The 25,733-nt window shown below is 54.3% G+C and overlaps 3 protein-coding genes across 3 annotated transcripts; 2 read left to right on the top strand and 1 right to left on the bottom strand.

Moving 5' to 3' along the window:
* The first annotated feature begins 192 nt into the window (after positions 1–192).
* On the top strand, positions 193–7,094 carry LOC113146850 (AF4/FMR2 family member 4-like). Its single transcript, XM_026335421.1, has 8 exons — positions 193–340; positions 1,132–1,321; positions 1,486–1,618; positions 1,981–2,286; positions 2,563–2,635; positions 3,407–3,441; positions 4,754–4,768; positions 6,333–7,094. Exons 1-8 carry the CDS (start codon positions 193–195, stop codon positions 7,092–7,094), a joined length of 1,662 nt encoding a protein of 553 aa, XP_026191206.1.
* Positions 7,095–19,745: 12,651 nt separating this feature from the next.
* Positions 19,746–21,727, top strand: LOC113146849. Its single transcript, XM_026335420.1, has 5 exons — positions 19,746–19,863; positions 20,157–20,452; positions 20,662–20,730; positions 21,107–21,218; positions 21,663–21,727. The coding sequence occupies exons 1-5, from the start codon at positions 19,746–19,748 to the stop codon at positions 21,725–21,727; spliced, it is 660 nt and encodes a 219-aa protein (XP_026191205.1).
* A 1,087-nt stretch (positions 21,728–22,814) lies between these two features.
* Positions 22,815–25,253, bottom strand: LOC34619678 (uncharacterized protein DDB_G0271670). The gene is made up of 3 exons (XM_026335419.1): positions 25,170–25,253; positions 23,364–24,413; positions 22,815–22,949 (listed from the first exon to the last, which is right to left on the bottom strand). Exons 1-3 carry the CDS (start codon positions 25,251–25,253, stop codon positions 22,815–22,817), a joined length of 1,269 nt encoding a protein of 422 aa, XP_026191204.1.
* Between the last annotated feature and the right edge of the window lie 480 nt (positions 25,254–25,733).

The following is a 25,733-nucleotide window of genomic DNA, read 5'->3' as shown; positions in this document are numbered from 1 at the left end:
TCAGCACCGCAGCGCATAGAGCAGCGTACAGCCGAAGCGACGCCGATGTAGCATTAGAAATTGGCTGCGGGGATTTCACAGGACAGCAGCTGCTCTTCAAGCAGAAGCAGAAGCGGCGATTGCAGCAGCACCTGCGGTGTCGAAACGCAGCTGCTCCCCACACCCCGAGAGAGAGTACTGGGAGAATGCTGCATGTGCGCTGGCACCAAACGTGCTTATCCAGCGGCAGAAAGAGGAGAGGAGTCTACGGAAAAGGTTGTTGCAGCAGAGGGCAGTGGTGAGTGGGGGGATATTAAAGCCCGAGCCTTAGAACGCAGGAGGCCAAACCCTCCAGCCGCACGCGAATAGCAACAACTGATGTTTTCTTGATTTGTTGTTTGTTTTGATCGACCTCGGGCTAGTGCTGCGCAGAGGGCCTCCGGGTGTCTTGAGGCTTTAGCTTGCAGCACTCATCACGGCGGATGAAATGTTTGCTACACATCATATGCGGGGGTTCCCAGAGGCAGTGTGTCGAGTGGTGAGCCTTCTACAAAGGCGAAGCAGCTAGTACAGCACTGGGTTGGGCTGCCAACGCGTTGAGGCCCCCTATGTTAGAGACAAGGCGCTTCCTGCAATCTCTCAAGCAGCAGTCGGGGCAGCTATGCTGATTTGCGCTACGTGGAGGTTCGCGTGAGCTTCTCTCTCTATAAGCACCCTAGCTTAAGGCAGCGTTGGTTCGCTGCCGCTGGTGTGAAGAGAGAGGCCGAGGCGAGAATAGGGCAGTCTCTGTCTTGAAGGCCTTTGCACCCTCAACACTGCACAGGATGACGAAGTCTGAGGCTGTGCCCCAGACTTTTGGGAACTCTGTGCGGCTGCACAGAGTGCGCCAGCGGCTCGGAATCTCCGGAACGTAACGAGAAAAAGCGGCGAGAGGCTGCCTCATTTTTTTCTATGGTAGAAGAGCTACTGAATCGCTGCTGCAATAGGCAGTGTTGCGTGTGCCAGACACAAGAAGCTCATGGGGACGTGTGAAAAAAGGGGCTGCCCACATGCGAGTCTGTCCGTGAAGGCAGTTGCCTTGCCTCTCATTCTAAAGGTGGATTTGCCAGCAGTCCGGAGAATGCGCGGCTTTGGAGTGCCAGCTGCCAGTAGCAACTGCAGCTAGAGGCGCGTGGACGACCCTCCGCGCCGCTGTTGCCTCCCCCTTGGTTCCCCGTGCTGCTCCAGCAGCACTTACTGCAGTGTCGAGCAGAAGGGTACATGCGTTGCTAGAAGACAGCCGAGTGCAGAGGCTTTCTGGAAAGTGCCTTCATGTGTCGACACATGCAAGACTCTTAGGAAGGCACACAGCCTGCTGCAGCTCATCCAGGGCAGTTTCGCGCAGGGACCTCTTGGCAATATCTTCCTAAGGAAAAGAGCAGCTGCCTTTGCCACTGCGGCGGCTCTAACACCAGTGGCATCAAATGGGGGCAGCTAAATAGCGTGTGCATACATACACTTGGGTAGGGTGGCACTGAGCGCCACTGCCTACACAGGAGAGCCGCAGGACCCCATCATCGCCTCACGCGTCGAATCCTATTCCGAGAGTCTTAAAAAGGCTGAAGCCTCAAAAGGTTTCCCCAAGGATCTTGAAGTAGGGGTGCTCTGGAGGGGCTGCAGGAGAGGCCAAGAACGTGATGATGGCTTGTCTGCAAGGCTGCGGCACCGTTAAGCCTCTGCTTACGCTTCGTATCTTTTTCCTAACTTGTTGGTAGCATGCATCAGAGTTTGGGGGGTGTCACTCGCATTACACATTCCCATGCTATCAGCACCCGCAGCCGCTGCAGTGCTGCGGCGCGAGAGCTCCAGGAGGCCTGTAGCACGGCAGAGGCCCACTCGCGCCGAGACTTCCGGTTGTTGCTTTTACATTTTGAGCAAATTCGCCATTATAACTTGTTGGATGCACTTTTTTGCAACCCCTAGGCTGGAAGCCTTCACCCTACCCGCAATCGACCCCCGTAGGTAAGGCCTGCCGCAACGGAGGAAGCCACGAGAGGGCGAGGAATTTACGCGGAAGCTGGAAATCCGGCAGCAATTGGCATATCCTCAGTCTGTGGGACAACTGACGTGACAGAAACATCGGCGGTGGGGCAAGAGGGAGCAGCTGTATCGGCTCTTGTCCATACACCTACGCACCCGGCAGTGGCAGCAGCTGCCACTGCAACCGAAGCCTTCGAAGCAACAAGGCTGTTGTCAATCGCTGGCTACTCCGAACAAAGGCGTCGCACAGCAATGGATGCAGCTTACGACAGTGATGGCGCTGCAGCAGCATTCGGAGCATCACCGTCACCGCTGTCGCTGCACATCCAGCACGAGCAGCAGTCGTCGGCAGGCCATGCGGCAGTGCTGCTAGAGCAACCAGCAGATCTAGTGGAGCAAATTGAAGCTCTTCGGCAGCAGCAGCAACACCAACAAAACCAGAGCTCGCAGCTCGGCTTTTTACCAGCGGCAGCGCCTGACAACAGCGCAGTCTCCCCCCAAGCGCATCTGCGATTGCTGCAGCAGGTACAGCTGCAGGCGCACATGCAGCAGCAGCACCTGCAGCAGGTACGCCTGAAGCAGCAGCTGCAGTGGCACCTTCAGCAGCAACAGCAGCAGCAACAGCTGCAGCAACAGAATCAGGAAGAAGAGCCGAAGGATCTCTCCCTCCTGATGCAGGCACCGGAGACTAACGATCTGGACGCGCAGATTCTGCTGCAGCAGAAAATATTGCAGGAGCAGCAGCAGCAGCTGCTGCTGCTGCGGGCTCGCAATCTCCTGCGCAATGCCGGTGTATCTACACTCCAGCAGGACGAACTTCCCCAGCAGCATCATCAGCAGCAGCAGGTCGTCTCGCCTCAGCAGCTGGCAGCCGAGTGCAGCAATTTGCAGCAGCGGGTGCTGTTGATACAGCAGGCGTTTCAGAGCGGCAGAGCAGAAGGCGGCTTTTCTGCGTGCAGCGAACCGCTGCGGGAGCTGCAGCAACAGCTGCTGCTGCAGCAACAGCTGCAGCAGCAGCAACTGCTGAAGCAGGAGCAGCACGGGAGGAAGCAGCAACGAGAGTCTTCTAGGAATCCTCAGCTGCAGCTGCAACTGCCAGCTGTGGAGCTGAAAAGTCGATACGCGAAGCGCCAAGCAAAATTCCTTACACCGGAGGCGTGGGATACGGCAGCAGCGGCTGCTGCTGCAGCGGCAGAGGCAGCAGCCGAAGCAGCAGCAGCAGCTGCTGCTGTTGTTACGGGCGAAGCGCTCCCAGGCAAGCGCAGGAGGACGCCTTCAGCGAAAGCTCTTGCTGCTGCCGCTGATGCTGCTGCTGTAGCTGCGGCAGCAACAGCAGCAGCCCGTGCGGCAAACGCTTCCTTCCGCCCACATGCGAAATCGGATATGGTTACGCAGCACCGTGTGAAACAGCAGCAGCAACAGCAGCAGCAACAGCAGCAGGTGCAGCAGGATGGCGAGCTGCATGCGCCTCACAAGGGGCAGCAGCGTCAGCGAGCGGCAACCCCCTCTTCTACTTTCCCCTCCATTCCCACGGCTCGGCAGGCTCAGCTTGCTGCGCTGCAGGAGGAGATGTCTCGACGGTGCAAGCAGCAGAAAGAGTTGAGCCGAGAGAAGGAGTTGCTTCAGAAGAGCGAGCTGCTGCAGCCAGAGGCTGCGTCCGTGAAGCGAGAATCTCGCCAGCAGCACCAGCAGGTGTATGCGCATCCTCTGTGGCGTCGTCTGCAGCAGCTGCGTGAAATTCCAGTGCTGCGGGTGCTGCTGCAGTCTCAGGCGGATCAGCAGCAGCAGCAGTTTCACGTAGCCGCGGCAGTCTTGGGAAGGGCAGAGACCATTACAGACACGCTGGCTGAAGCCTATCACAAGGCGCTGAGGCTGCTGGCTCAGCACGGAGTCTTGCTGCTGTGCGAGACAGGCAGCAACAGCAGGAAAACGGCTGCAGCCGCTGCAGCCCAGAGCAGCAGCAGCAGCAGCTCCTGTACGTACACCCGGCATGTTCCCGCTGCATGCAGCGCCATCCGCACGGCAGCAAATGCCAGGGCTTCGTGCCTCGCATCTGCAGCAGCAGCAGCCGTTCCTGCAGCTGCTGCTGCAGCAAGGGAGGAAGGTGGCAGCAGCATCAGCAGCAGGCTCAAACGGGAAGCGAGCACTTCGCTTCTACAACACGGCCTCCTTCTGCTTGCGGCAGACAGACAAGTCGATTCGCCTGCGCAGCTGCTGCAGGCTCCCCTCGACAGTAAGCAGCTTCTCAAATCATCGCATCGCGAACTGAGCTGTTTTGCCGCGGCAACAGCTGGTGCTGCTGCGAAGCAGCTCCTCCTCTTGCAGCAGCGTTCTAGCGGTCTAGCTTCCCTGTGTAGACGCTGCTCTTAAAACAACAACCCCGCTATTGCGCTTCCCTCATGGCGAGTTCACGGGTGTGGCGGCTCTGCTTGTTGCTGCTTTTCCTGCAGATGAAGTGTTGCAGTTCTCCTGCGGAGTTCACGTGCAGCTGCTGCCTTGCTGCAATCGCGGAGATGGGGAGAGCTGTAGAAGCGGCATAAGCGGCTGCGAAAGCAACGGCAGCAGCAACAGCGCCGACGAGTGGGTAGGCGTTTTGTCGCTTGCCTGGTGCGCCTCTGGGGTGGTGCGCGAGCTGCTACAGGCACTGCTGTGTGCTGCAGCTTGCATGCTGCTTGCTGTAGGCAACAACAGCAGCAGCAGCGGGGTGGATATCCTGCAGGGAGGCATCTACTGCTGTATGGGAGATGCTGGGCAGCAGCAGCAGCAGATCGTCAACGCCACGCTAAAGGCTCTTGGAGCCGTGGTAAGTGCGAGCAAGAGAGCAGGCGAAGAGCAGATGCTGCAGCAGCAACAGCAGTGTTGAGGATTGCACGTAGCCTGTTGGCGGGGATGTACTACAGAGTGCTCGAGCTGGTGCTAAAACCAGTGCTAATGCTGCTGTTGCTACTGGTGTCAGGAATCGTTTTTATTTGTTCGACTGCTTTTGCAGCCATGTAATCCCCCCCCCATTGCGACAGCAGCGCTCAAAGGAGTCGCCTCCAGTGGGCAGGGTGCCAGCAGCAACAGCCGATGGATTTTCTTAGAAGGGGCTGCTCTTGCGGAGAGGCAGCGGCTTCTGCGGCAACAACTACTCCACGTCTCTCCTGGAATCACTCACGAGACAATTGACACCTGCGCACTCCTACGGGATGGTGTTCAGGTTTACCGAAATGTGGTAAGCACCTTATTGCCGCTGTGTTAAAATATCTGGTGCTGCCGCTGCAATCTGTGTCTCATTACTCTTATGCTGCATTTGATGCATTTGATGTATTTGGTGCATTTGATGCATTTGGTGCATTTGATGTATTTGATGCATTTGGCGCATTTGGTGCATTTGATGTATTTGATGTATTTGATGTATTTGGTGCATTTGATGTATTTGATGCATTTGATGTATTTGATGCATTTGATGCATTGATGCATTTGGTGCATTTGATGTATTTGATGCATTTGATGCATTGATGAGATCGCCTGGGGTTGACTTCGGTGGCTGTTCAGACAGCTGCAGCAGCAGCAGCACGTTTCGCTGCGCTTTGAAATGCACTCATTGTTGCTGTTGTCGTTGCTGCTGCTGCCTCTCAGGTGCCTCGGGAGGAGGTGCAAGCCATCTGGCGGCTGGTGCATGCACACTTTGCGCTGCTCATGCAGCGTGTTCTGCAGCAACAGCAGCACCAACACTGGCCTTACCAGCAGTCTTCCATTTTTAAGTTTGACGGCATCGCTTGCAGAAACTCCCCCCTGTAAGAGCTGCGTGATTTCTGCCTTGCTGCTTTGCCACGGCTGCTGCTGCTGCTGCTGCATTCTTGTGCTGCAGACGCGCAAAGGGCAACTTCAGCCTGCTGCGGGGTAGAGAGGCGTATGTCGTCTGCGGTGTCTGTAAACTGGCCAGCAGCCGTGCTTTTTTGTTTTTCCTTTTGGGCGAGCTGGTGAAACTTCGTGGGGAGTAGGGGAATGTGCCCTTTCAGTCATGCATGGGAAGCGGGGAGTTCGGGTCGGAGTTGAGGTGTCTTCTGTGTGGGGCGGTCTGTAGAGCGCCATCTAGCGGTAAGAGCGAAATCGTGCATGCACGGAGAGGAGTCTTCGGGTGTGTATGTGTCTGTGTGTCTCTGTGTGCATGTGTGTCGCAATGGTGCGACAGGCGAGTCGACGTGAATGTCTCAGAGCAGCACCTGGAGTATGGCGAGGGGCCCTTAAGAGAGATCCACGCCTTGCTGCGCAGCAAGCTGCGTGTGCTGCAGCAGTGTGCCGCTGCCGCCATGGCTGTAGAATTTTGTTCTTGGGAAAAGACGCTGCAGAGGAAGCAGCAGCAGCAGCAGCAGCAGCAGCAGCAGCAGCAGGTGCTGCTGCAGCTCGGGGATGTCAAGAGGGACTTACAGCGAACCAGCGGAGGGAGCACAACTGCGAGCACCGCTACAGAGCCGGAGGATGACGAAGGGGGGTCTGCTGCAGTCGCAGCAGTCTCCGACGACAGCGCAGCTAGCCGCGTTTCTTTGGTGTCGCTTTGCGGGGGGGGGGCCATGCGAGGTTCCAGCGCATGCGTGTCTAAATTCGAGGAATCTGTCTCGCAGGAGGCAGCCGCAACTGCAGAGGACGATACGGATGAGGTGTATGTCGAGCCGGCGTGGCAGCAAGTCACCTGTGGGTATCTCATGTCTATGGGACCGCACGACAGCACACAAAAGACGCACTACGATTACCACGAAGAAGCCCACAAGTGCGCGCGCAAGACGTTTATACTCACAAACACGCATATACACACGCGCATTTCTTCTTGTGTCGAAGCGGACTGTGCGTATACACCACATCCTAGAAGTGGAGGGGCGACGATTGCGCCGCATTTTAATAAGACTCCTGCTACTGCTGCGGCGCTACACACTTGTGCATGCAGGCGAAATATTGTGAGCGCCTTCTTCCCGCTGGTAGACTTGAACGGCACGAATTCCCCAACGACTTTCTTCATTGGCAGTCAGACACTCACCTCAAATGCGCAAGCAGGTAAGCGCAAAACAGCAGGCGCCTCTCCGCCTGTCCCCCCTTCTACCACTCTTCCGTCGTAAAAAGCAGGATTTTACAGCCATCTCGAAAAAATGCTTGGGCTCCAAGCACAGAGTGCGTGCTCATCGCCTTGCTGAGTTGTGTAGGCCGTCGCCGCCTCGACCCTTGGTGCTGCTGGCGGCTGCTCTGCCAATCTCGTGATTGCAGTCGCCCTTTCCACGTGCATGCAGCTTCCCTGCTTGCTCGTGTATATATATGCATATGTATATGGAGAGTGTCGTAGCGTTGCGGGAATCGTCGAGTGGCGAGAGGGGCTTTTGCGGATCTGCGAACGGGATACAGAGCAAGAAGGCGGCTTTGGCAACGATGCCACCTTTTGCACGTCTTCTTGGCAAAATTCGTGCTTCAACAGCCTGCTTTGATTCTCTGTGGCTTGCTGTTCTCCAGGCGATTTGCTGATAATGGACAACATCGTGCGGCACAGAGGGAGCAGCCACGCAGAGGCCTCTATGAGGCCCCTCATCTACATGTCGCTGGTGGATAGGCGGTTCTGCGGAGGGGAGAAGGTCGGTAGCAAGACGCACTTTTTGAATTGGCAACAGTACCCACAGGTTCCGCAGCTGCAGCAGCAGCAGAAGCCACAGGAGGAGGACGAGGGCGAAGCACCTCCGGAGGAAGAGGCTGCTGAGACAGAAGCAGCAGGCGGCACTGGGGTTGCATGCGAGAATGGGCTGTCAGCAGCAGACGCACAACATCCCGCGAGTTCGCGACACAACAGCGAGAAGGAGACTTCGTGTGTGGATGAGAAGCTAGCGGATTCCAAGCAGCAACAGCAGCCGTTCAAACCTGAAGAAGAGGAATCTTTTTTGGATCTGACGAAAGCAGAAGCTGCCGCCATCAATCTCGATGAGTTGTGCGTTCTCAATAGAATCAACCCCCTGGCGTTGATACAAGAAGATGCACGGCAGCAGGAGGAGGCGCAGGAGGACTCTTGTGAGCGGCTTGCCCCCGACGCGAGCTCTCCTTGTAAGATTCGCGTGTATCTGCACCGCATGCACCGCTATTTGCAGCGAATGGTGCTTTATCGTTATATGGTGTATAAGCAGCAGCAGTGCGCATTAGAAGATATTTAGGGGCTGCACGCTGCTCGGGTGTGGTCGATCACTCAGTGCAGAGGGTGGCGTTTTAGGAGATCTTGGTGTATATAGAACGGCAGCACAGTTTTGCTGCAGCTAAGGGACGGCGTCCAGCTGCACTAGCACGTGTTGGCTTAGGCTTTCTACGCAAGAGAGGTGTTGGCTGTATGTAGGCAGCTCACAGAGGAGGGCAGGGGCTGTTATCATGGAGGGGGTTGTACAGCCTTGTTGCGTGGGAGTCTCGAGAAAACTCTTTTTCGCGGAGCGCTCGCATAGTTTTCGATTTTGCTGCCAGTGTGTCCAGCAGTAGTCGAGCACGCTAGCTAGCGAAAAATACGGTGTAGATATGATAGATGCTGCTGCTGCGGCTGCTACTGCTCAGCACTTGGCTTTAGTGTTGCACTCTCTAACATCATCGCCAAAAAAGAGACAGGCGAAAAATGCGCAAGCGCAACATGCCCAGCATGCGCCAATAAGGAGCGGCGTGTTCAGGCTCCAAACAACAGCTAGCCAGTCCGGATGCACAAAAACGGCTGCTTTTTCAGCATAGGTAGTAACCATTCTTGTAGCAGGATGCGCATGTCGCCCTGTGTATACACTGAGGCGGGAAGGAGAGCACCGCGCTCACCATTTTTTTTCGTGTCGAGCTTCCTAGGAAGCCGCAAGGCGACCAAGGCCCTCCGCTGCCGCATGCATTGCTCTGCAGAGAAGAGCAACAGCTAAAAAAGCCATCCGCGAGGACGGAAAAAATGCTACTACCAGCGCAGCTGCACTGCCCAGTCGGTGTGCGTGGTGAGCAGCACTCCAGGAGTAAGTAGTAGGAGCACCCGGTACAGAGGGCATGGACCTAACTGTTGTTGCTGCTGTTGTCGTAACTGCTGGAGCTCACTTTCCACCGTCCGCTGCTGAAGAAGAGCATTTACAGCCGCCCTAACGGCCGAAGGATCTTCAAGCTCCTGCTGCTGTTGCTGTTGCTCCTGCTGCTGCTTCTTCTCCTCGTGCTGCTGTTGCTTCTTCTCAAGCTTCTTCTCCGCCTCCTTCTCAAGCTCCTTCTCCTGCTGCTGCTGTTGCTCCTTCTCAAGCTTCTTCTCCGCCTCCTTCTCAAGCTCCTTCTCCTCCTGCTGCTGTTGCTCCTTCTCAAGCCTCTTCTCCGCCTCCTTCTCAAGCTCCTTCTCCTGCTGCTGCTGTTGCTCCTTCTCAAACTCCTTCTCCTGCTGCTGCTGTTGCTCCTTCTCAAACTCCTTCTCCTGCTGCTGCTGTTGCTCCTTCTCAAGCTCCTTCTCCTGCTGCTGCTGTTGCTCCTTCTCAAGCCTCTTCTCCTCTTGCTTTTCAGTAGATGGGGAGGCCGCTGCTGCCGATGCTGCTCGCTCAGTCGGTGCTGTGTCTGCAGTGTTGCGTGCAGCAGTCGCTTGTGCAGCGCTGACAAAGGCCTTAGCTGGCTTGCGCAGCTCGTCTGCCTCGGGGTTGAGGGGGAGGGAAGACACCGAAAATTGCAGCGGCGTTAGCTTGTGACATGCGCCTTCCACCAGGCAAGCAGTCAATGGAGGAGCGCAGACACCCCAAATCGCAATATGCGAAACTGCTGAGCAGTTCATAGGACAGGGGCAGAGAGTGCCGGCGTACGGGGAAGGAAGGATACACTTACGCGAGTCCACCAGAAAAAAGCATCAATAGAGAGAGGATGCGAAGACATACCGCATGCATTTGGTAGCTCTTCATCCTTTAAGGCCCCTAAACGCCACGGCAGCACCGATGGACCTGACACGGGGAGGGGGGCAGCCTCCGTCCAGACAGTCAGGAGCTGTTTCGGCGTCTTGGTCGTGCTGCTGCTGCCCTCTTCCTCTTGCGCATGCACAAGATGCTGCTGCTGCTGCTGCATGCGCGCCTTGATTCTCCTGTAAATGAAGCTGCCTGTCTTGCAGCGGAAGGATACACCGTCATCGATGTAGATGCGGCCTTCTGACGAGCCGTGGGGGGAGAGGTAGACGTGCAGCTGCAACGAAACAACAATGCAGCAAAAATTCAGCAGGTGCAGGAAGTGCAAGAGATGCTAATGGCGGAGAAAGAAGCCTTCAAAAAACCGACACACACACACACAGGGAACGCTGAGCAGTCGCTTAGGCTACCCCTCCCTCGGCTCCCTTGTGGTAGATAATCCTCAACTTTGAGCTGTAAACACCCCTGACTGTGCGTCTCTGAGGGGGGGATATAAATACATAAATAAATACACATATATGTACCGTAAGGGGCTCATGCAAGGAGAGAAGGGCCGATTTACGAGGTGTCTCGCGCGTTGCGATCACACATCCTCCCCTGATGAAGACAGGGATGCGCCTCAGGGTGAGGGGGAAGCGGCAGCAGGAGGAGCTGTCTTCTGAGGTTGAAGCAACGGACTCAGCAGCAGCTGCAACAGATGCATCGTCTGAGGCAGAAGAAGCGTCTTCATGACGAGCGCAGCAAACTGCGCCAGTATCCAAATCATACCTGCAGCAACACAGAGGAAGAAAAATGTCATCTGCTGGCGTTGCAGCACCAGCCACTGCTGCTGACGCATGCGAGGTACTAAAACTGCTTCTACTAAAGCTATGCTGCTGCTGCATGCGAGATACTAAAACTGCTTCTACCAAGGCTATGCTGCTGCTGCTGCTGCTGCTGTTGCTGTTGTTGATATTGCTGCTGTTTTCTCAGCAGCGCAAGCACCACGGCATCAGCATCTGCTGCCACTCGCACCACCAGTAACCTCTCGGGAGATCTAGTGCCACAGTCTGCGGCTGATCCTCCGTCTCGGGTGGATTGGGAAGCTCGTGCTTGTGCTCTTGAATTTTTTTTTGCTTTGTTTTTTCAGCAGCGTTTCCCTCGATTGAGAGGTGCTCCTGCTGCAGCAGCGTGCGGGAAACGCGCAAAATGGAGTGGACTACAGGCTGCACAAAGATCTGATCCCCCAAGAGGAACGAAGCCTTGGGGCTGCTTTCTTCTTCTGCTGCTGCAGCAGCTGCAGCAGCAGTAGTAGAGTCGAGCCACCACAGAGGACGAATAAGGGGATCCCCCAAAAGCGCATACTCCATGGAGAGAGTGTACCTGCGCATGTGGCCTCACCAGCACATAGCCTTTTGCACACCACTGCCTTGAAGCGGTAGAAGCCTTGCCGCGGTATAGCGTGCATGCAACTGCCTCACTGCTTGTCGCAAAAGGAGCATGCGCTTGGAACGGTGCAGCAGCCTTTATTACTCCCCGTGCATCCGTAGACGCAGAAATATATCGGGCAGGCCTTACCACAGCGGCAGGAGTCTGTATCTGTCGAGGATTGCTTTGCGGATGAAGGGCAGCAGCAAACTATCCCTGAAAGCCTCGCGTCTGACTGAAGCCTTGTCAGAATGCATGCGGTAAAAAGGCATCCAGACTCCCAGTTGTTGCCATCGCAGCAGAAGCTCTGCATCGCAGCTCCCCACAAAGCCACCAACATCTGCCCCTGCAACACGCACCAACGCAACGCAGCAGCCAGCAGCAACAGAGAATATCCGCGACGGCAGCTGCAGAAAATTGATCCACAGGACGGCAGGAAGCCACTTTCGAGGAGCACCAAGCAAGCAAGCAAGCAACATGCAGCAGTATATGCACATACACACAGACAGACAAATATTGCAGCAAGCAAGCAACCAACATGCAGCAGTATACACGCACACACACAGAGAGAGAGAGACACACACACACAAATATTGCAGCAAGCAAGCAAGCAACATGCAGCAGTATACACGCACAAACAGACATACACACACATATTGCAGCAAGCAAGCAAGCAACATGCAGCAGTATACACGCACAAACAGACATACACACACATATTGCAGCAAGCAATCAAGCAACATGCAGCAGTATACACGCACAAACAGACAGACACACACACATATTGCAGCAAGCAAGCAACATGCAGCAGTATATATACACAGACACACACAAACACACACACATATTGCAGCAAGCAAGCAAGCAATATGCAGCAGTATACACGCACAAACAGACATACACACACGCATATTGCAGCAAGCAATCAAGCAACATGCAGCAGTATACACACACAAACAGACATACACACATATTGCAGCAAGCAATCAAGCAACATGCAGCAGTATACACGCACAAACAGACATACACACATATTGCAGCAAGCAAGCAAGCAATATGCAGCAGTATACACGCACAAACAGACATACACACACGCATATTGCAGCAAGTAAGCAACATGCAGCAGTATACACACACAGAGAGAGAGAGACACACACACACACATATTGCAGCAAGCAAGCAACATGCAGCAGTACATGCACACAAAGACACACACACACACAAAGACACACACACACAAAGACACACACAAAGACACACACACATATTGCAGCAAGCAACCAAGCAACATGGAGCAGCATCAAGCAGGCAACAGCACACAGCAGTGTACACATACATTGCAGCAGGCAAAGGAAGCAACATGGAGCAGCACCAAGCAGTCAACACACAGCACTATGTATGCACATGTATTCTGGCGCATACATCGCGTTCACGCTTGCCAAGAAAAGCCCACAAGACGTGTTGCGCCTCTCTTGCGGATGCCTCAGCAGCTCACCGACGAACGACTGCCCGCAGGCAGCAGCAGACAGAAGCATCGGAACGACAGCACGCAGCGAATGCCACGATGCCTCGTTGTCTCCTGTCCAAAGGAACGCTCTTCCCCACGATCCCAAGAATCCAGATCTGCGGCAGCAGCAGCCAGAGACGCTTTCGCAAAGAAGTGCTTTGCGAAAGCGAAGCACGGCACAGAGCGCGCCTCTCTGTGCCGAACAAAGGAGTTTCTAGCTAGCCGGCATAGACGGCTAGCTGGGGTAGGCGGGCAGCTGGCTAGCTGAGCTCTGCCTGCGTGGAGCATCGGCTCAAGACCAGCCCGCTGGCGGATCTCACGCGGTGCTAATGCAGCTGCTGGACGGCGGGCGTGACGAATTGCTTTGTGCGTTTATTGCACAGTGCTTACCGAGAGAGGATAAAAGGCCTCATCGCTCCTGCTGTGCGATCAAATAGACCCTCAAAAGCGGCGTCTTGATGCAGCAAGCCGTAGAGATTGTGAACTTCCCAGTGCTCGACGGCGAAGTCTGCTTCTGTCGTCGCCTCCTCCTGCCCAGCAGCTTTCGTAGTGATCCTTGCAGGCTTGTCTGTCCTGTGCGTAGCTGCCCTCGGCAGCGTCAGCTCCTTGCAGCCAAACACGGACGGCTCGTTCATGTCGATCCACAAGCCCAGATTCTCGATGCCTTGCCAGCTCCTTGACACCCAGGATTTCCACCAGCAGCGCACCTGAGCAGAGAAAGAAGCAGCAGAAGCAGCAGCAGCAGGAGGGAGAGCAGGCATAGGAATAGTGGGCGTAAGAGGAAGTGTAATAATAGCAACAGTGCAGGTTCTTTGGGGGGCTAGTCGCGGCGCAGCAGCAGCGGCGGGGAAGGCAGCGTCTCTGCGAGCCTTAAAGGACAAATCTGCAGTGCTTCGCAGATCTCGCGCAAGGCAAAAGCTGCAGCCTTCGGAGCGCACAGCCTCACCTCTTCGCGCAAGAAATCCGGCCAGACGCAGTACCCTGCCCAGCACTGCCCTACGAAGGGTTCCCCTGTCACTCCCTAAAAGCGCAGCAGCTCACGCAGCAGACGCGAGCACACGCAGGCAGGAAAAATACCGAAGCCACCGGCGAGAAGGGCAGAAGACGTCCACAAAGAAACACGCATGTGGGAGGGTCCGACGAGTGACTGCTAGGGGAGTCGAACGCAGAGCGAGAGACAGATAGATGGAGGGGGGGCAGCAAGCCAGGGAAATTCCACTGAAAGATAATCGCCGCTCTATTAGAGAAGGCAAAATACATATACGGGACCAGAGAGAGGGAGAAAAGGTATTATCTGGGGGCTATATCGAGAGATATGGACGGGGGACGAAAAATCAGACAGCACACACACACGCTTCAAGTGCTTGTCTGTGGCACATTTTCTGGCAGGCAAGGCATGGGAAGAAGGCGACAAGAGGCAAGTACAAAAAGAGAAGACGAACGTTGAGAACAACGCGCTGCTGTTGCACCGCCTCCTCGAAAGCTAAGTAACCGGCCTCTACCCGCAAATGAGGATCGGCAACGAGCACCTGAGACGCAAACATTTAACCTTCAGAAAGACACATACTGGAGACTCCACCAGCAGATGTCTGTATATACATGTGCATACAAGAGTATATGTATATTCGGGCATACAGGCGTATACATGCATATATGTGTGTATATGGGCATACAAGAGAGCTCCACGCATTCAAGAGTATAACCAATATATATATAAATGTATGTGGGCATACAAGAGTAGATACACATGGGCATATATGAGTAAATACATATGGGCGTACAAGAGCATTCCACGGGTAGGCATTCAAGAGTGCACATATATGTGTATATATATACGTATATGGGCATACAGGGGTGTATGTACATGGGCATAGAAGAGTAGATGCATATGGGCATACAAGAGTACATACATGGGCATTCAAGAGTGTATACACATGGGCATACAAGAGAATTCAACAAGTAGGCATTCAAGAGTATATATATGTATATAGGCATCCAAGAGAATTTCACGGGTGGGCATTCAATTGTATATATATATATACATATGGGCATTCGAGAGTGTATACACGTGGGCACACAAGACTACATATATATGGGAATACACCAGCACTCTACAGGAAGTTGGTAAGCGGGAGTGTTAGCAAAAACAGCAGCCCTTCAAGCCTTGCATTCTGTTGCTGCGGATGTCGTTTTGCAGCGGCAGATGGGTGCTTCATCTCCGCTTGCAGCGAAGCTGCCTTTGCGGGTGCTGCTAAAGGCGAAAGGCAGCTTACAAGGAGTCTTTGCTGCTCGTGCAGCTTGTCTGCAAGCCGCTGGATGCAGAATTTCTTGGGGTCTACTAAAAAGTACTTGCACTGCGGCGTGTGGTCTATGTCGAGCCAAAGAGCATCAAAAGGAACTCCCACCGCATCTAACCCTTCAATAACTTCATTCGCTTCTTCCTACAAGCCAAATCGCAGCGCCCCAGCTGTAGTGACACCGAGAGTGCAGCACGGGCGGAGAGCGTGCTTGTGTGTGTGGGGTGGCCAACTGTCAAGGCTGCCCTACACAGAGGCTGCTATTCAGCGCCTTTAAAGTGTTTTTTTCGCTTTCACGCATGCATCGCTCAAGAGCGATGCATGCGTGTGTTGCAGACTCTTCTTCTGTCGGCTTCGCTGCGTGGGTGCGCTCTCTCGAGCTGCAGCTGCTCGCCTCACCTCGTTCTCGTAGCTCCACCGAGACTGGTGCTTCCCGAGAGCGCTCAAAGGAGGCATTAAAGGCAGCCCCAGTGCCGCATGCAGCTGCCTGTGGCAGTCCAGCGGAGAGACGCCGCAAAGGAGCAGCAAGTCGAAAGCTCCGCCTTCACTGCAGAACCAGCACCGCACATCGTCCTGGAGTGCAGACGCGTGCTGCTGCTGGCGCTGCTTAGGCTTTTCCTGCTCCTTCCCCTGCGTCTTTTCGTCATAGTTCACTCTGAAGAACGTCTCCGTAGGATTCAAAAGCGCAACAGCTGAGCAGCTTAGGGGCCCTTTGGGGGAGCCTCCTTCTGTGTGTAACGCGAAGAGAAGCGGCATGGCCGCGTATAAGGAAGAAGGGCTGTCAAAATCCCATTTGTATGCATCCACATTAAATAATCTGATAAAACGCAGCAATGCAGCAGCAGCAGCAGAAACAGTCGAGCAACGACAAATAGAGACTCCCCTAAATGAAGACCCCCAAAAGGAAACACACACAGACACACATGTGCCGACATACATGTAACACACATAAGTACAAACACCTGTACATATACATATACATGTATACATATAGATAGATATATATACATATATTTATGTGTGTATGTATATACACACACTTCTACATCCATCTATGCACACACCAATATATATATATATATATATGTATATATATATATAGACACACCTATATGCACAAACATACATGTACCTATGTATATATACATATCTATTCACCTATATGCACAAACATACACGTATCTATATACATATATATACACCTATATGCACAAACATACATGTACCTATGTATATATACATATATATACACCTATATGCACAAACATACACGTATCTATATACATATATATACACCTATATGCACAAACATACATGTACCTATGTATATATACATATGTATACACATATATGCACAAACATACACGTATCTATATACATATGTATACACCTATATGCACAAACATACACGTACCACTATATATATATATATATTCACCCATATGCACAAACAAACATGTACCTATATGTATGTATATATACCTCAGCATACAGCTGCCCACATTTGATAGATGCGTTCACAGAAGACGCACCCACACACTGGGTGAGCGAGCACAGCTGGGGGAGGCGTAATGGAGAAGCGTGAAGGCAACACCACAACGACGGTAGGAAGAAGAGGCACCAAGAAAGCTGAAGAGGACAGGGCAAGAAAGCAAGGTAAGCGAAGAATAGGCAACAGAAGCCACCAAGACACAGGAGCACTCCAAACTGCAGCGTCTTGTTCTCCAGATACAGCGGAGAGTCGAGATGCCCAGACGGAAACAAACACACGAGGAGGTGAGGGAGGCAGAAAGGCTGAATGCGGCAGACAGAAAGGCACCAGAGCGCAGAGAGAGACATCCTCCTCATCAAGCAGAAAGCATATACCGGTATGGTTCCTCATAGTTGGGGAGCTTGTAGGGGGCAGCATGCTCGAAGAGTCCATAGACACCGGAGCAGCTCTTGAAAAGAATATCGCAGCCGATGCTACATGCCCGCCAGAGGCGTTCCTTCTCTGCCCGCCTTTGCAGCTGCTGCGCATGCTGCAGCATCTGCTCAAGCGAGCCAGAAAGCAATGCAGCTAGCTGCTGCTCCTGATCAGACGCTAACTCGCGCTGTATCTCTTGAGCAAGGGAAGGGGGCACTTCTGGAGGATCTGCAGCAGCGAAGGCACTAGCCTCAGCCGAAGGCTGCCAGACAACATCTAAGGCATCCAGGAGCCTTTCGAATTCGGAGTCTACCGCTGGTGTTGCGACACAAGCCGTGATATCCTCCGTTGCCATTGTTGCTGCTGTTGTTGCTGTTGCTGCTGTTGCTGTTGCTGTTGCTGCTGCTGTTGCTGCTGTTGCTGCCTCTACTGCTGCTACTGCTGCTGCATCGGACGCTAAGTGCTGCTTCCAATATGCTGTCATCGCCTCCGCTGATGTTTGAGGAGCTGTTGGCACGCGAGCCATGCATGCTGTCGCTGCCGCAGCGGCAGCTTGCGCAGTAGCTGCCTTTTTTACCGCTGCTTCCGCTGCAGCTGCATAGCGTCTGCGCGCTTCTGTGAGCAGCTGGGGTGTCTCGCATGCAGTTTCACGACGGCTCTGAGCCTCTGCAGCAAGCGAATTCAGGGAGAAGCGCTTGCGTGGCTTCCTCTCCCTCTCCAGAGTCGCACGGAAAGTCGCTTCAGAGGTTTCGTCGCATATGTAGCCTTGAGGCACTTGCAGTTGCGGTTGCATTTTGTGTTGCTGCTGTTGAGTGCATGCAGATGAATCAACAACAACAGCAGTACCAGTAGGTATAGCCGCAGGAGGAGGAGGACTACCAGCAGATCCCCACTGTCTACGACTGCTACTGCTGCTGCTGCTGCTTTCCCAATTGAGCAGTTGCTGCGCGTTTATCTGCTGTATGCACCTGCCATTTACTTCTAGAGACACGGCAAAGGGTGTGTGATGCACGATAACGCGCAGAGAATAAGGCGACCTTCTCCTATCGCTGCTGCTGCTGCTGCTGCTGTTGCTGTCACCATAGGAGGGTGTTGCTGCTGCTGCTGTTGCGGAGTGTATAGACGTTTGAGGTGCTCGAATCATCGTATCGGACGGCAAACAGGCACGCCAGTCTGTCCCTACGGGCTCTCTGAAACTGTCATCAATTCTCGTTTCAGCACTGCTCTTCTCTGTCGCTCTTCTAGCTGCTGCTGCTGCTGCTTGGGTAGGCGGCAGAAAGGAGGCAGTAGCGGCTGTCATGTCTGCGTCTTGGTGAATCTGGCAGCTTCGCACGAGCTGTTGCTGCAGCTGCGAGGGGTTCAAGAGCAGCTCAGCGGCGAAAGATCTGCGCTCATGGCGTTTGTTCTCTCCATCTGGCGAAGGGTGTTGCTCTGCATGCTCGGATAGCCGCAAGCGAACAAAGCCTAGAGTATACAGCGCGACTTGCAGGAGCAGCAGCAGGCTGTCGCTTTGACGACAAATGGTCATGCAAAACGTCCATTCGTGGGGTTGCTGCTTCTCGCCTTGCACATGAAGACTCTGTGGGATTGCCTTGTATCGAGCCGGCAACTGCGGAGGTGTCTGGTGGAGCTGCTTTTCTCGTTGTCGCTGCTCTTTCTGCTGCTGCTCTTTCTGCTGCTGCTCTTTCTGCTTCCGCTCTTGCTCATGTTTCTGCTGCAGCTGCTGTATGAGGTGCGCATACACTTGGAACCTGTGGCAGAAGGGCGAGGCTCTCGCCGTTGTAATGAACGTGGAAGGCTTGTTGGCTGGCGGTGTCATCGCGCTGCCTAGGCGAGGGAGCACACGTGAAAAGAAGCCGCATGGCCTAAAGGATCACTAGATGACGTGAATACGCTTCAAAACAGTGTTATGTGCAAAGAATACGCGTATGTTTATATAAACGTTTCCCAGAACGGGTGTCTAGAGGGGCACAAACGCCACCAGCTCGCGCAGTTGCAGGCGGGAAGATTCGCTCGCAGTCGGCTGCGCCTCGTGGGAAAAATGTTTGAGCGCAGCAGCACCAGAGGCATCGAGCTGTGGCACCAAGCGCCCATCCTGTTTAACACTTTGGAATATATGCGATTGGATTGCAATTCTCTTTGTGTGTTGTAGAATAGAGGGGGAAAACTCGAGCGCTACGGAAGGAAGGCCTCCCCGTCTCGACGGCGGCAGACAGACTGTATGTGCCTGACGTGTCTTGGGAGGGGGGAGGGGGAGTTGAGGATTTGGAGGATTTAGATTTCCTTTCCTTTGCCAGCAGCAGGTAAAGTGCATGAACCTCGCGTAGAACGGTCCGAAGAGGAGCTGGGGGGAGGAATAAGCGTTTCTAGGTGAACCCTTGCAGCCAGATCTCCTCTTGCTGCTTGACAGTGCAGTGCAGGGGGAGGGGAGGGAGGAAGGGGGAGGCAAGCTCTGTTGGGAGCCTCTGTGCGCTGGAAATGCTCCTGTAGCCGGCTAACAAATGCATTTAATTGCGGGAGCGGTGGCTCAGGAAGCGCAGCGCTCCACACAGCCTCGCGAGCACGCGAATCACCACCATCCGTGCGAAGGGGGGTGGGTGCAGCTGGATTTATATTTGCATATGTATATACATGGGTATGATCGCATGCTTCTCCTTCCCAGTGCGCAATTCCAAGAGAAAGCGCAGTCTTTATTGTCAACAGCATAAGGCGGTGCTGCCTCCAGCCAGCAGGAGTCGTCGGCTATGGAAACGCCGTCTCAGTGCAGCAGCAGCAGCAGTGTGAGTGCTGAGGCGATTGAGTTTGATCTACGGGATGGAGGTCTCTTTGCTTCCCTCCTTGCATGTACTGCTCCCTCAAACAGTAAGAAGAAGCGCAGACACACGTCCCCGCCAGACATGCGGCAGCAGCACTATTTAAGCGGCGATTGCAGCAGACTTTCTCTGTGTGTTCATCGGAGCGTGCTTCCCCTGCTCTCTGCGCCCCACTGCGTTGCATTTCTTCTTCGCCCTTCTCCTTCAGCACACTTCGATCTTGAGTGAAAGTCTCCCTTGCTCTCTTGTGCCGCTTGCGTCGCACGTGCTTGCTCTCCGGCTGCTGGATCGCGACTGCCACTGCGCTCGAGGCGTTCGTTGCTGCTCTGCATGCGCATGCAGCACTCAACTGGGAAGGCGGCGCAGGTGGAGGCCGTAACAACAGCAGCAGCAGCAATGTCGAAGAAGTCGCAGACTGGCAGTGCCTTAGAGTCACCTTCGGAAGGGAGGGGTTGCTGCTGCGAGGCGTTTCTAAAGGTCGTGAAGTCTACGGCGAGTTGGTGCTTCCCGTTTCTTTTTTTGAGGCATTTGAGTATCAGAAGAGCCAGCAGCAGCAGCCGCAGCGGCAGGAAGAGGGGGAGTCCGTCTTAGTGCCTCTCAAGTCGTTTGTCAACGCTCTGCTTTTATTTGGCGAATCGGTAGGGAGTTTGTGGCGTCTCCTGTGAACAAGCAAGCTGCAGTCTGAAGAAGCTCTACAGACTGATGGGAGTCGACGGTGCTGCTCTGCACTAACTGCGAAAAGAAGGGTCCTGGGCTGGAGACTCCTGTTGCTGCTACTCTTATTGCTGTCGCTGCCGCCACGCTTACTGTTGCTGCTTGCGCGTCCGTTGCTGTGCCGTGTTTGCAGGCGCGCATGCGGCTCCGATATGCCTTCGGGGACGGCATGCTGCTGCTGCTGCTGCAGCAACAACAGCAGCAACAACACCATCTGCAGCAAGTCTACTCTGAGATAGCCATCAGAACATATGCTGCAGGCGATGTGAGGCTGGCAGAACGGTAGAGCAACCCTCTGAAGCGTCTGTCTCTCTCGCAGTCTTTGCAGCTGCGGAGAAGAGGAGTAAGACTCCTGCTGCAGTTTCGCTTGCTTCGGTGTTTTTGTCGCTGCTGCAGGCACTCCCCATGTCTCTGTCTATCAGTGAGGCCTTTGAGCGCAGCGCTGAAGACTGTCGAGATTTCCTCTCAGTCAACGTGAGGGGCAGTCGTGCTTGCCGTTGGCGCTGTTTGGCGCTGCTGTTGCCGCTGCATCGTGTGTGTCTCTACAGCTGTTCAACTGGGGGTGATGGCGGGTGATTCTGCAGCCGCAGCTGCTTCGAGAAGTGCTTCAGGAGCTTCTACTCGTGGAGGAGGACGCAACTGCGCGCGTAACTGTGGAGTGGCATCCGCCTTCACCGACTGGCCTCCAAAGTGAAAATGCAGCAGCGGAGGCAGCAAAAGCAGCAGGAGACAGTCCAAACGCTGCTGCATCGTCACTGAGCTCCGCATGCGTAGAACCGCCGTGTGTGCTGCGCAACAAGACTAAGGAGACAAGGAAGCAATCAGCACCGCTCATGACGCTCGTAAGGCTTTTTTCCTCCTCCTGTGTGCTTGCCTATGACCCCTGTCTCAATGTTTAACATCACACTGCTGGAGGGGTGCCTTGTGCGACACCTGCGCTGTTTGCGAAGACTGTGCAGGGCCTAATGGCGCATCGAATCTCCTTCTGCCCTACCCTCACTGCGTTTCCCAGCTACATGGTCACCAGAAATCACAGGCAAGGCCTTAACCAGCAGCACAGCTGCATGAGGGGAGTGCAGCAGGGGAGTCGGTTGGCTGCGGGGATGTCTCTTAGTTCGCATTGTGCAATTAGAGGCTCCACGCGCTTGCTGGACGTTCACACTGCACCACGAAGTGACAACAGCGATGCTGCGACCTAACTAATGAATTTCTAGTAAAGACATTAGCTGTATAGTCGATGTCAATTCTTGATCATATATATGTATATATATGTATAAATATATATATGATGTAATCCAAGGACTCACCACACCAAGAGACAGTGCGAAATGGAAATGAGCACTTCCATGAAACAAGTATCGTGCAGAGCACCATCATCTAGGCTACAGAATGCCTGGTTCTTCTTACATACTCTCGTATGAGCCATGCTAGCAGGGGCCGTTGCTAAGGCAGCTGCGAAATGCTGCAGTAAGGGATGTCATGGTGTGCTGTGTTCAATACCCTCCAGGCATGAGTTTACGTTGACTGCCCTGCAGTCTCTTATCCCTCCTCTCAGTGAGAGCACACATCTCTCATCGACGCCTCTTGATTGACTTGGACCGACTGCTCGCTCACTCGCTCACGTGGTTTCCTCGGCGCAGAACAAAATGCTACTCTGCTGCACGTATCCTCCTAATGTTACACCCCTTTATTCGAGTGTCTCCTTTCACGCCTTCTGATGCGCACTTTGCTGCTGCCGCTGCCACAGAGACAGCGCAGGGTCTACGCCTCGAGTTCTCCAGTGAAGGCTTTCTACTGGCGCTATTCCGATACAAGTGAGGGCGTAGGAGGTGTACTGACTATGCCGATACGCAGTGACTTGCGGACGCTGTGTTACCACCCCGTTGATAAAGTGTGGCGGCAGCGGCAGAAAAGGAGGCCTCTGCGAAAAGCGAGCGAGGAAAAGCAGCTGGACAGACGTGCTCAAGGAGAGCAGAGATGCACGGAAAGGTGACTCCCACCAACCAGTTTTGTGTGTTGGATGCATCCGCTCAGGTCAGATGAGACAGCGCTTTTTCTGCGGTATCTGTTGTTACCATGTGCCACCCTGGCAACGTCAGAGGTGCCCTAACGAGCTGCAAACAGTGCGTCTCGTGGAATGCACGATGCTGCAGAGCTGCGAGAGACACTTCGTACTGCTTTGCTGTGTTATGAGTAGCGGCGTGCGAAACGGGCTGCCACAGCGGACGCTACACTGCTACAGCAAAACAAAACGTGTCTGCCGCTGTCAAGACTAGAGCCTGAGTTCTAGTTTACTCCTCTGCAAGCGCCGCCTGCGCTACTTCTGTTAGTGTGGCTGTGCTTGCAAGTAGTGGTGGGTAGAGATACGTCGGTGTATTGGCTACTGCTGCTACAGCTCCAAGCAGCAGCTGCTGTTCTTGGCTGCTGTTAAAATTCCCTAGGAGAGTAAAAGCCCTGCCTAGGAGCACGATCAGCAGGAAGAGACTCTGTTTCTGCTGGCGGTGCTGTTTCTGCTGGTGAGGCCTGTGATGCATCGACATCTGTAAGTAAAAAATTGACACGGGGAGTCTCCATACTCCTGGCTGTCAGCATCAGGCTGCTGCTGCTGCGAGCGCTACGGATGCTCTGGCTGCTGCCGCTGGAGAGGTGGCTAGGGAGCCTCTCATCCCCGCTGCCATTGTTGCCGCTGCTTCTGCCCGAAACGCTGAAGGGGGAGACAAAAGACATGCGACTTGAGGCAGAGGACAGGGAGGCGAGTGGAGGAGAGCCGTGTTGTTGTTGCTGATCTTGGTGCTCTGGTTGCCCTTGTTGTTCTGGTTTCTGCTGCGGCTGGACTGCTGCTGCTGCGTCGTCTTCGATTGTTGGTACTGCCGGAGGCAAGGGGATGTTTCCTTCCTCTTCCAATCTCGAGGACGGTAGAGAAGCAGTGCGCGTAAGCGCTTGACCGGTGTCTTTGCTTTCTGCATCAAAACGACTGGCAGATTCTGACTGTGGCTGCTGCTGCTGCTCAATCTGCTCTTCCCGTGTGTTTTCTTCCTGCTGCATGTTAGGAGCCTCAGCGCGGTGTGCATCCTCCTCTGTGGGGATGCAGGTAGCCGGCAGCGCTGCTGCGAGGGTGGGGTTTGTGTTGCTGCTGGCAGGGAGGCCCTCAGAGGCCCCCTGTAGAAGTACGTCTCCCGAGTTTGAATGTGCTACTCGCGGCGATAGCAGAGGGCTGGGAGGCAGGGGAAAATGGAGAGTTTCAGGCGCTGGCTCCGGCAGCAAACCCCCCCACAGTCCATCTAGAGCATCCTGTGCTGATCTCAAGAGAGACAGAGACGACGATCGCGGCTTCGAGAGGGGTCTTTCAGAGGCCTTTGGCTCCGTAGCGTTCGGAGACGCTGGTAAATCACGCGGAGAAGAACGACATGGGTAACCAGATTCATCAATTACGACTGTCGGGAAAGCCTCCTGAGAGGAGGTGACTGTGCTGCTGCAGTACGGCGTCTTGGCGCTGCTGCTGCTGCTGCTCCAACTGCTGGTAGAGGTGGTGGTGTTTTGGGTGGGGTCTGCAGCAGCCCTTCCGCTAGAATGGAACTGGAGATGAACCATCTGCCCTGTCGGCAGTCTGCGCGTGTCTCCACCAGCACCACCCTCATCTCCACAGCCGCTGCTCCTGTTGTTGCTGCTGCTGATTTTCTTGCCCCCAGCATCTACGTACTCACCTACGTAGACGAGAGAAGGCCTGAGCGGGCTGCTCGGACGGCTACTTACAGAGAGGAGACGGTAGCTTAGGGTTGCTGCAATACATACAACAACAACGGTAGAGGCGCCAGCCGCAGCAGCACCGCGAATGCGTCTTGGCAGTGTTACGGGAGTTGCAAAAACAAGAGCAGCAGAGTGGCCCTGTATGTATATATACATATAATGTATACGCACATGTTCACAAATATATATGTATTATGCTTGTAGATGATCATTCACATATATAAAGGAACCAGAATATATAAAGAAAGGCTCGAGGGCTGCAAGGGGGAGAGAGAATAGAAGACTGCGGTCCAGCAAACTTAAAAGAGGTTCTTTGCAACCCTGCACAGGGGAATGAATATGTGGGAGAGAGTAGCGGGGGAAACTGTTGCGGGGATGTCAGGGAACTGGTTTCACCTCGCTGCTTCAGAATCGCCTCCTGATGCGTCACCTGGAGAACGAACATTGGAAAAAGACGCGCAGGAAGGAGGAAACCAGCGAAGGAAGTCACAACACTCGTATTAGAGTAACCCGGCAAAACACACTCAAACAACCTGCGGCCTCCCCCCCTTCGCACGCAGGTGTGTGGTGGCACCACACTTTGCAGCGCCTCAGCTGAAACATGTGCTTGGAGCACGGCAAGCCGCATCAGCAGCAGCTTAATGAAGGAGCAACAGCAGGGTGTACGACACTTTCGAAGCGCATACAGGGAGCAGCCAGAAGGGGAGAAGCAGGAGCAGCCGCCCCTGCATGTAGCCACTTACGTTTCGTCGACGTGAACCACAACACCCACACACTTCCAGACAGCGGACTAGCATCGTTCTTTGGCAGAAGTGCTCTTACTCCTACGGATGACGAAGACGCCTCTCGCCGCTTCTAGAGCCAAGGCTACGACCCACAAAGAGCTGCTGCTGCGTTCGCCGTTCCCCATTCAAGAGCCGTGCTGCATGCGTCCGTGCATTTGAATGCCCATTCGTCATGCGGTTTCATCATAGGCATCGTTTGTAGAGGCAGCTAGCAGCTGTCGAGTGTTCCTGGTGAGACAGCAGGACCAGTATCGACAAGTTGAGGCGCGCCATAGGAGAAGAGCAAGGCATCAGGAGCCTCCCTCTCGCGCTAAATCACTTTACATGCGATTTAATGCCTGTAGGACTGCTCTGAGCCGTTGGAAGGAGGGGGCTCTTGAGGCAACGCACCAGCGACGTCGCGAGTACGATTGGGGTAGTCGCTGCGGCGGCAGAGAAGGGAGCTGCCCGTTCTTTTTGCGAGTTGTCTCCCCTGTTAACAATATGAGACGCTGCCTAGGATGCGAAAACGATGAAACTCAAAGATTCGCGAGAAGCCGCATGGCAACAGACATATTACACCCCGAGTTGGCGACTGCGCATACCGCTTGAGCTTCAGCGCCTGCCAGAGAGAGACCACCGGAGCAGCAGCGGCCGTGCGGTATGCGGCAGTTCACCCGCTGGAAAACGGCCC

This window comes from Cyclospora cayetanensis, unplaced genomic scaffold (assembly GCF_002999335.1).
Source record: "Cyclospora cayetanensis isolate NF1_C8 unplaced genomic scaffold, CcayRef3 CcayRef3_contig_69, whole genome shotgun sequence".
Taxonomy (NCBI): domain Eukaryota; phylum Apicomplexa; class Conoidasida; order Eucoccidiorida; family Eimeriidae; genus Cyclospora; species Cyclospora cayetanensis.
This window is presented reverse-complemented; position numbering and strand designations above follow the sequence as displayed.

Excerpts from the sequence above, each read along its gene's own strand:
- LOC113146850 (XM_026335421.1), top strand. The coding sequence starts at position 193 with ATGTGCGCTGGCACCAAACGTGCTTATCCAGCGGCAGAAAGAGGAGAG. Across the intron at positions 2,287-2,562 it reads ACAGTGATGGCGCTGCAGCA|CAGGTACGCCTGAAGCAGCA; the intron begins GCATTCGGAGCA and ends CAGCACCTGCAG. Across the intron at positions 2,636-3,406 it reads GCAACAGCTGCAGCAACAGA|AGCAGCAGCAACAGCAGCAG; the intron begins ATCAGGAAGAAG and ends ACCGTGTGAAAC.
- LOC113146849 (XM_026335420.1), top strand. The coding sequence starts at position 19,746 with ATGGAAACGCCGTCTCAGTGCAGCAGCAGCAGCAGTGTGAGTGCTGAG. Across the intron at positions 20,453-20,661 it reads TGCTTTTATTTGGCGAATCG|GCGCGCATGCGGCTCCGATA; the intron begins GTAGGGAGTTTG and ends CCGTGTTTGCAG. Across the intron at positions 20,731-21,106 it reads TGCTGCAGCAACAACAGCAG|CTGCAGCCGCAGCTGCTTCG; the intron begins CAACAACACCAT and ends TGGCGGGTGATT.
- LOC34619678 (XM_026335419.1), bottom strand. The coding sequence starts at position 25,253 with ATGCCTATGATGAAACCGCATGACGAATGGGCATTCAAATGCACGGAC. Across the intron at positions 24,414-25,169 it reads TTGAATGGGGAACGGCGAAC|GGCCACTCTGCTGCTCTTGT; the intron begins GCAGCAGCAGCT and ends ATATACATACAG. Across the intron at positions 22,950-23,363 it reads AAGACGACGCAGCAGCAGCA|CCAAGAACAGCAGCTGCTGC; the intron begins GTCCAGCCGCAG and ends TTTTAACAGCAG.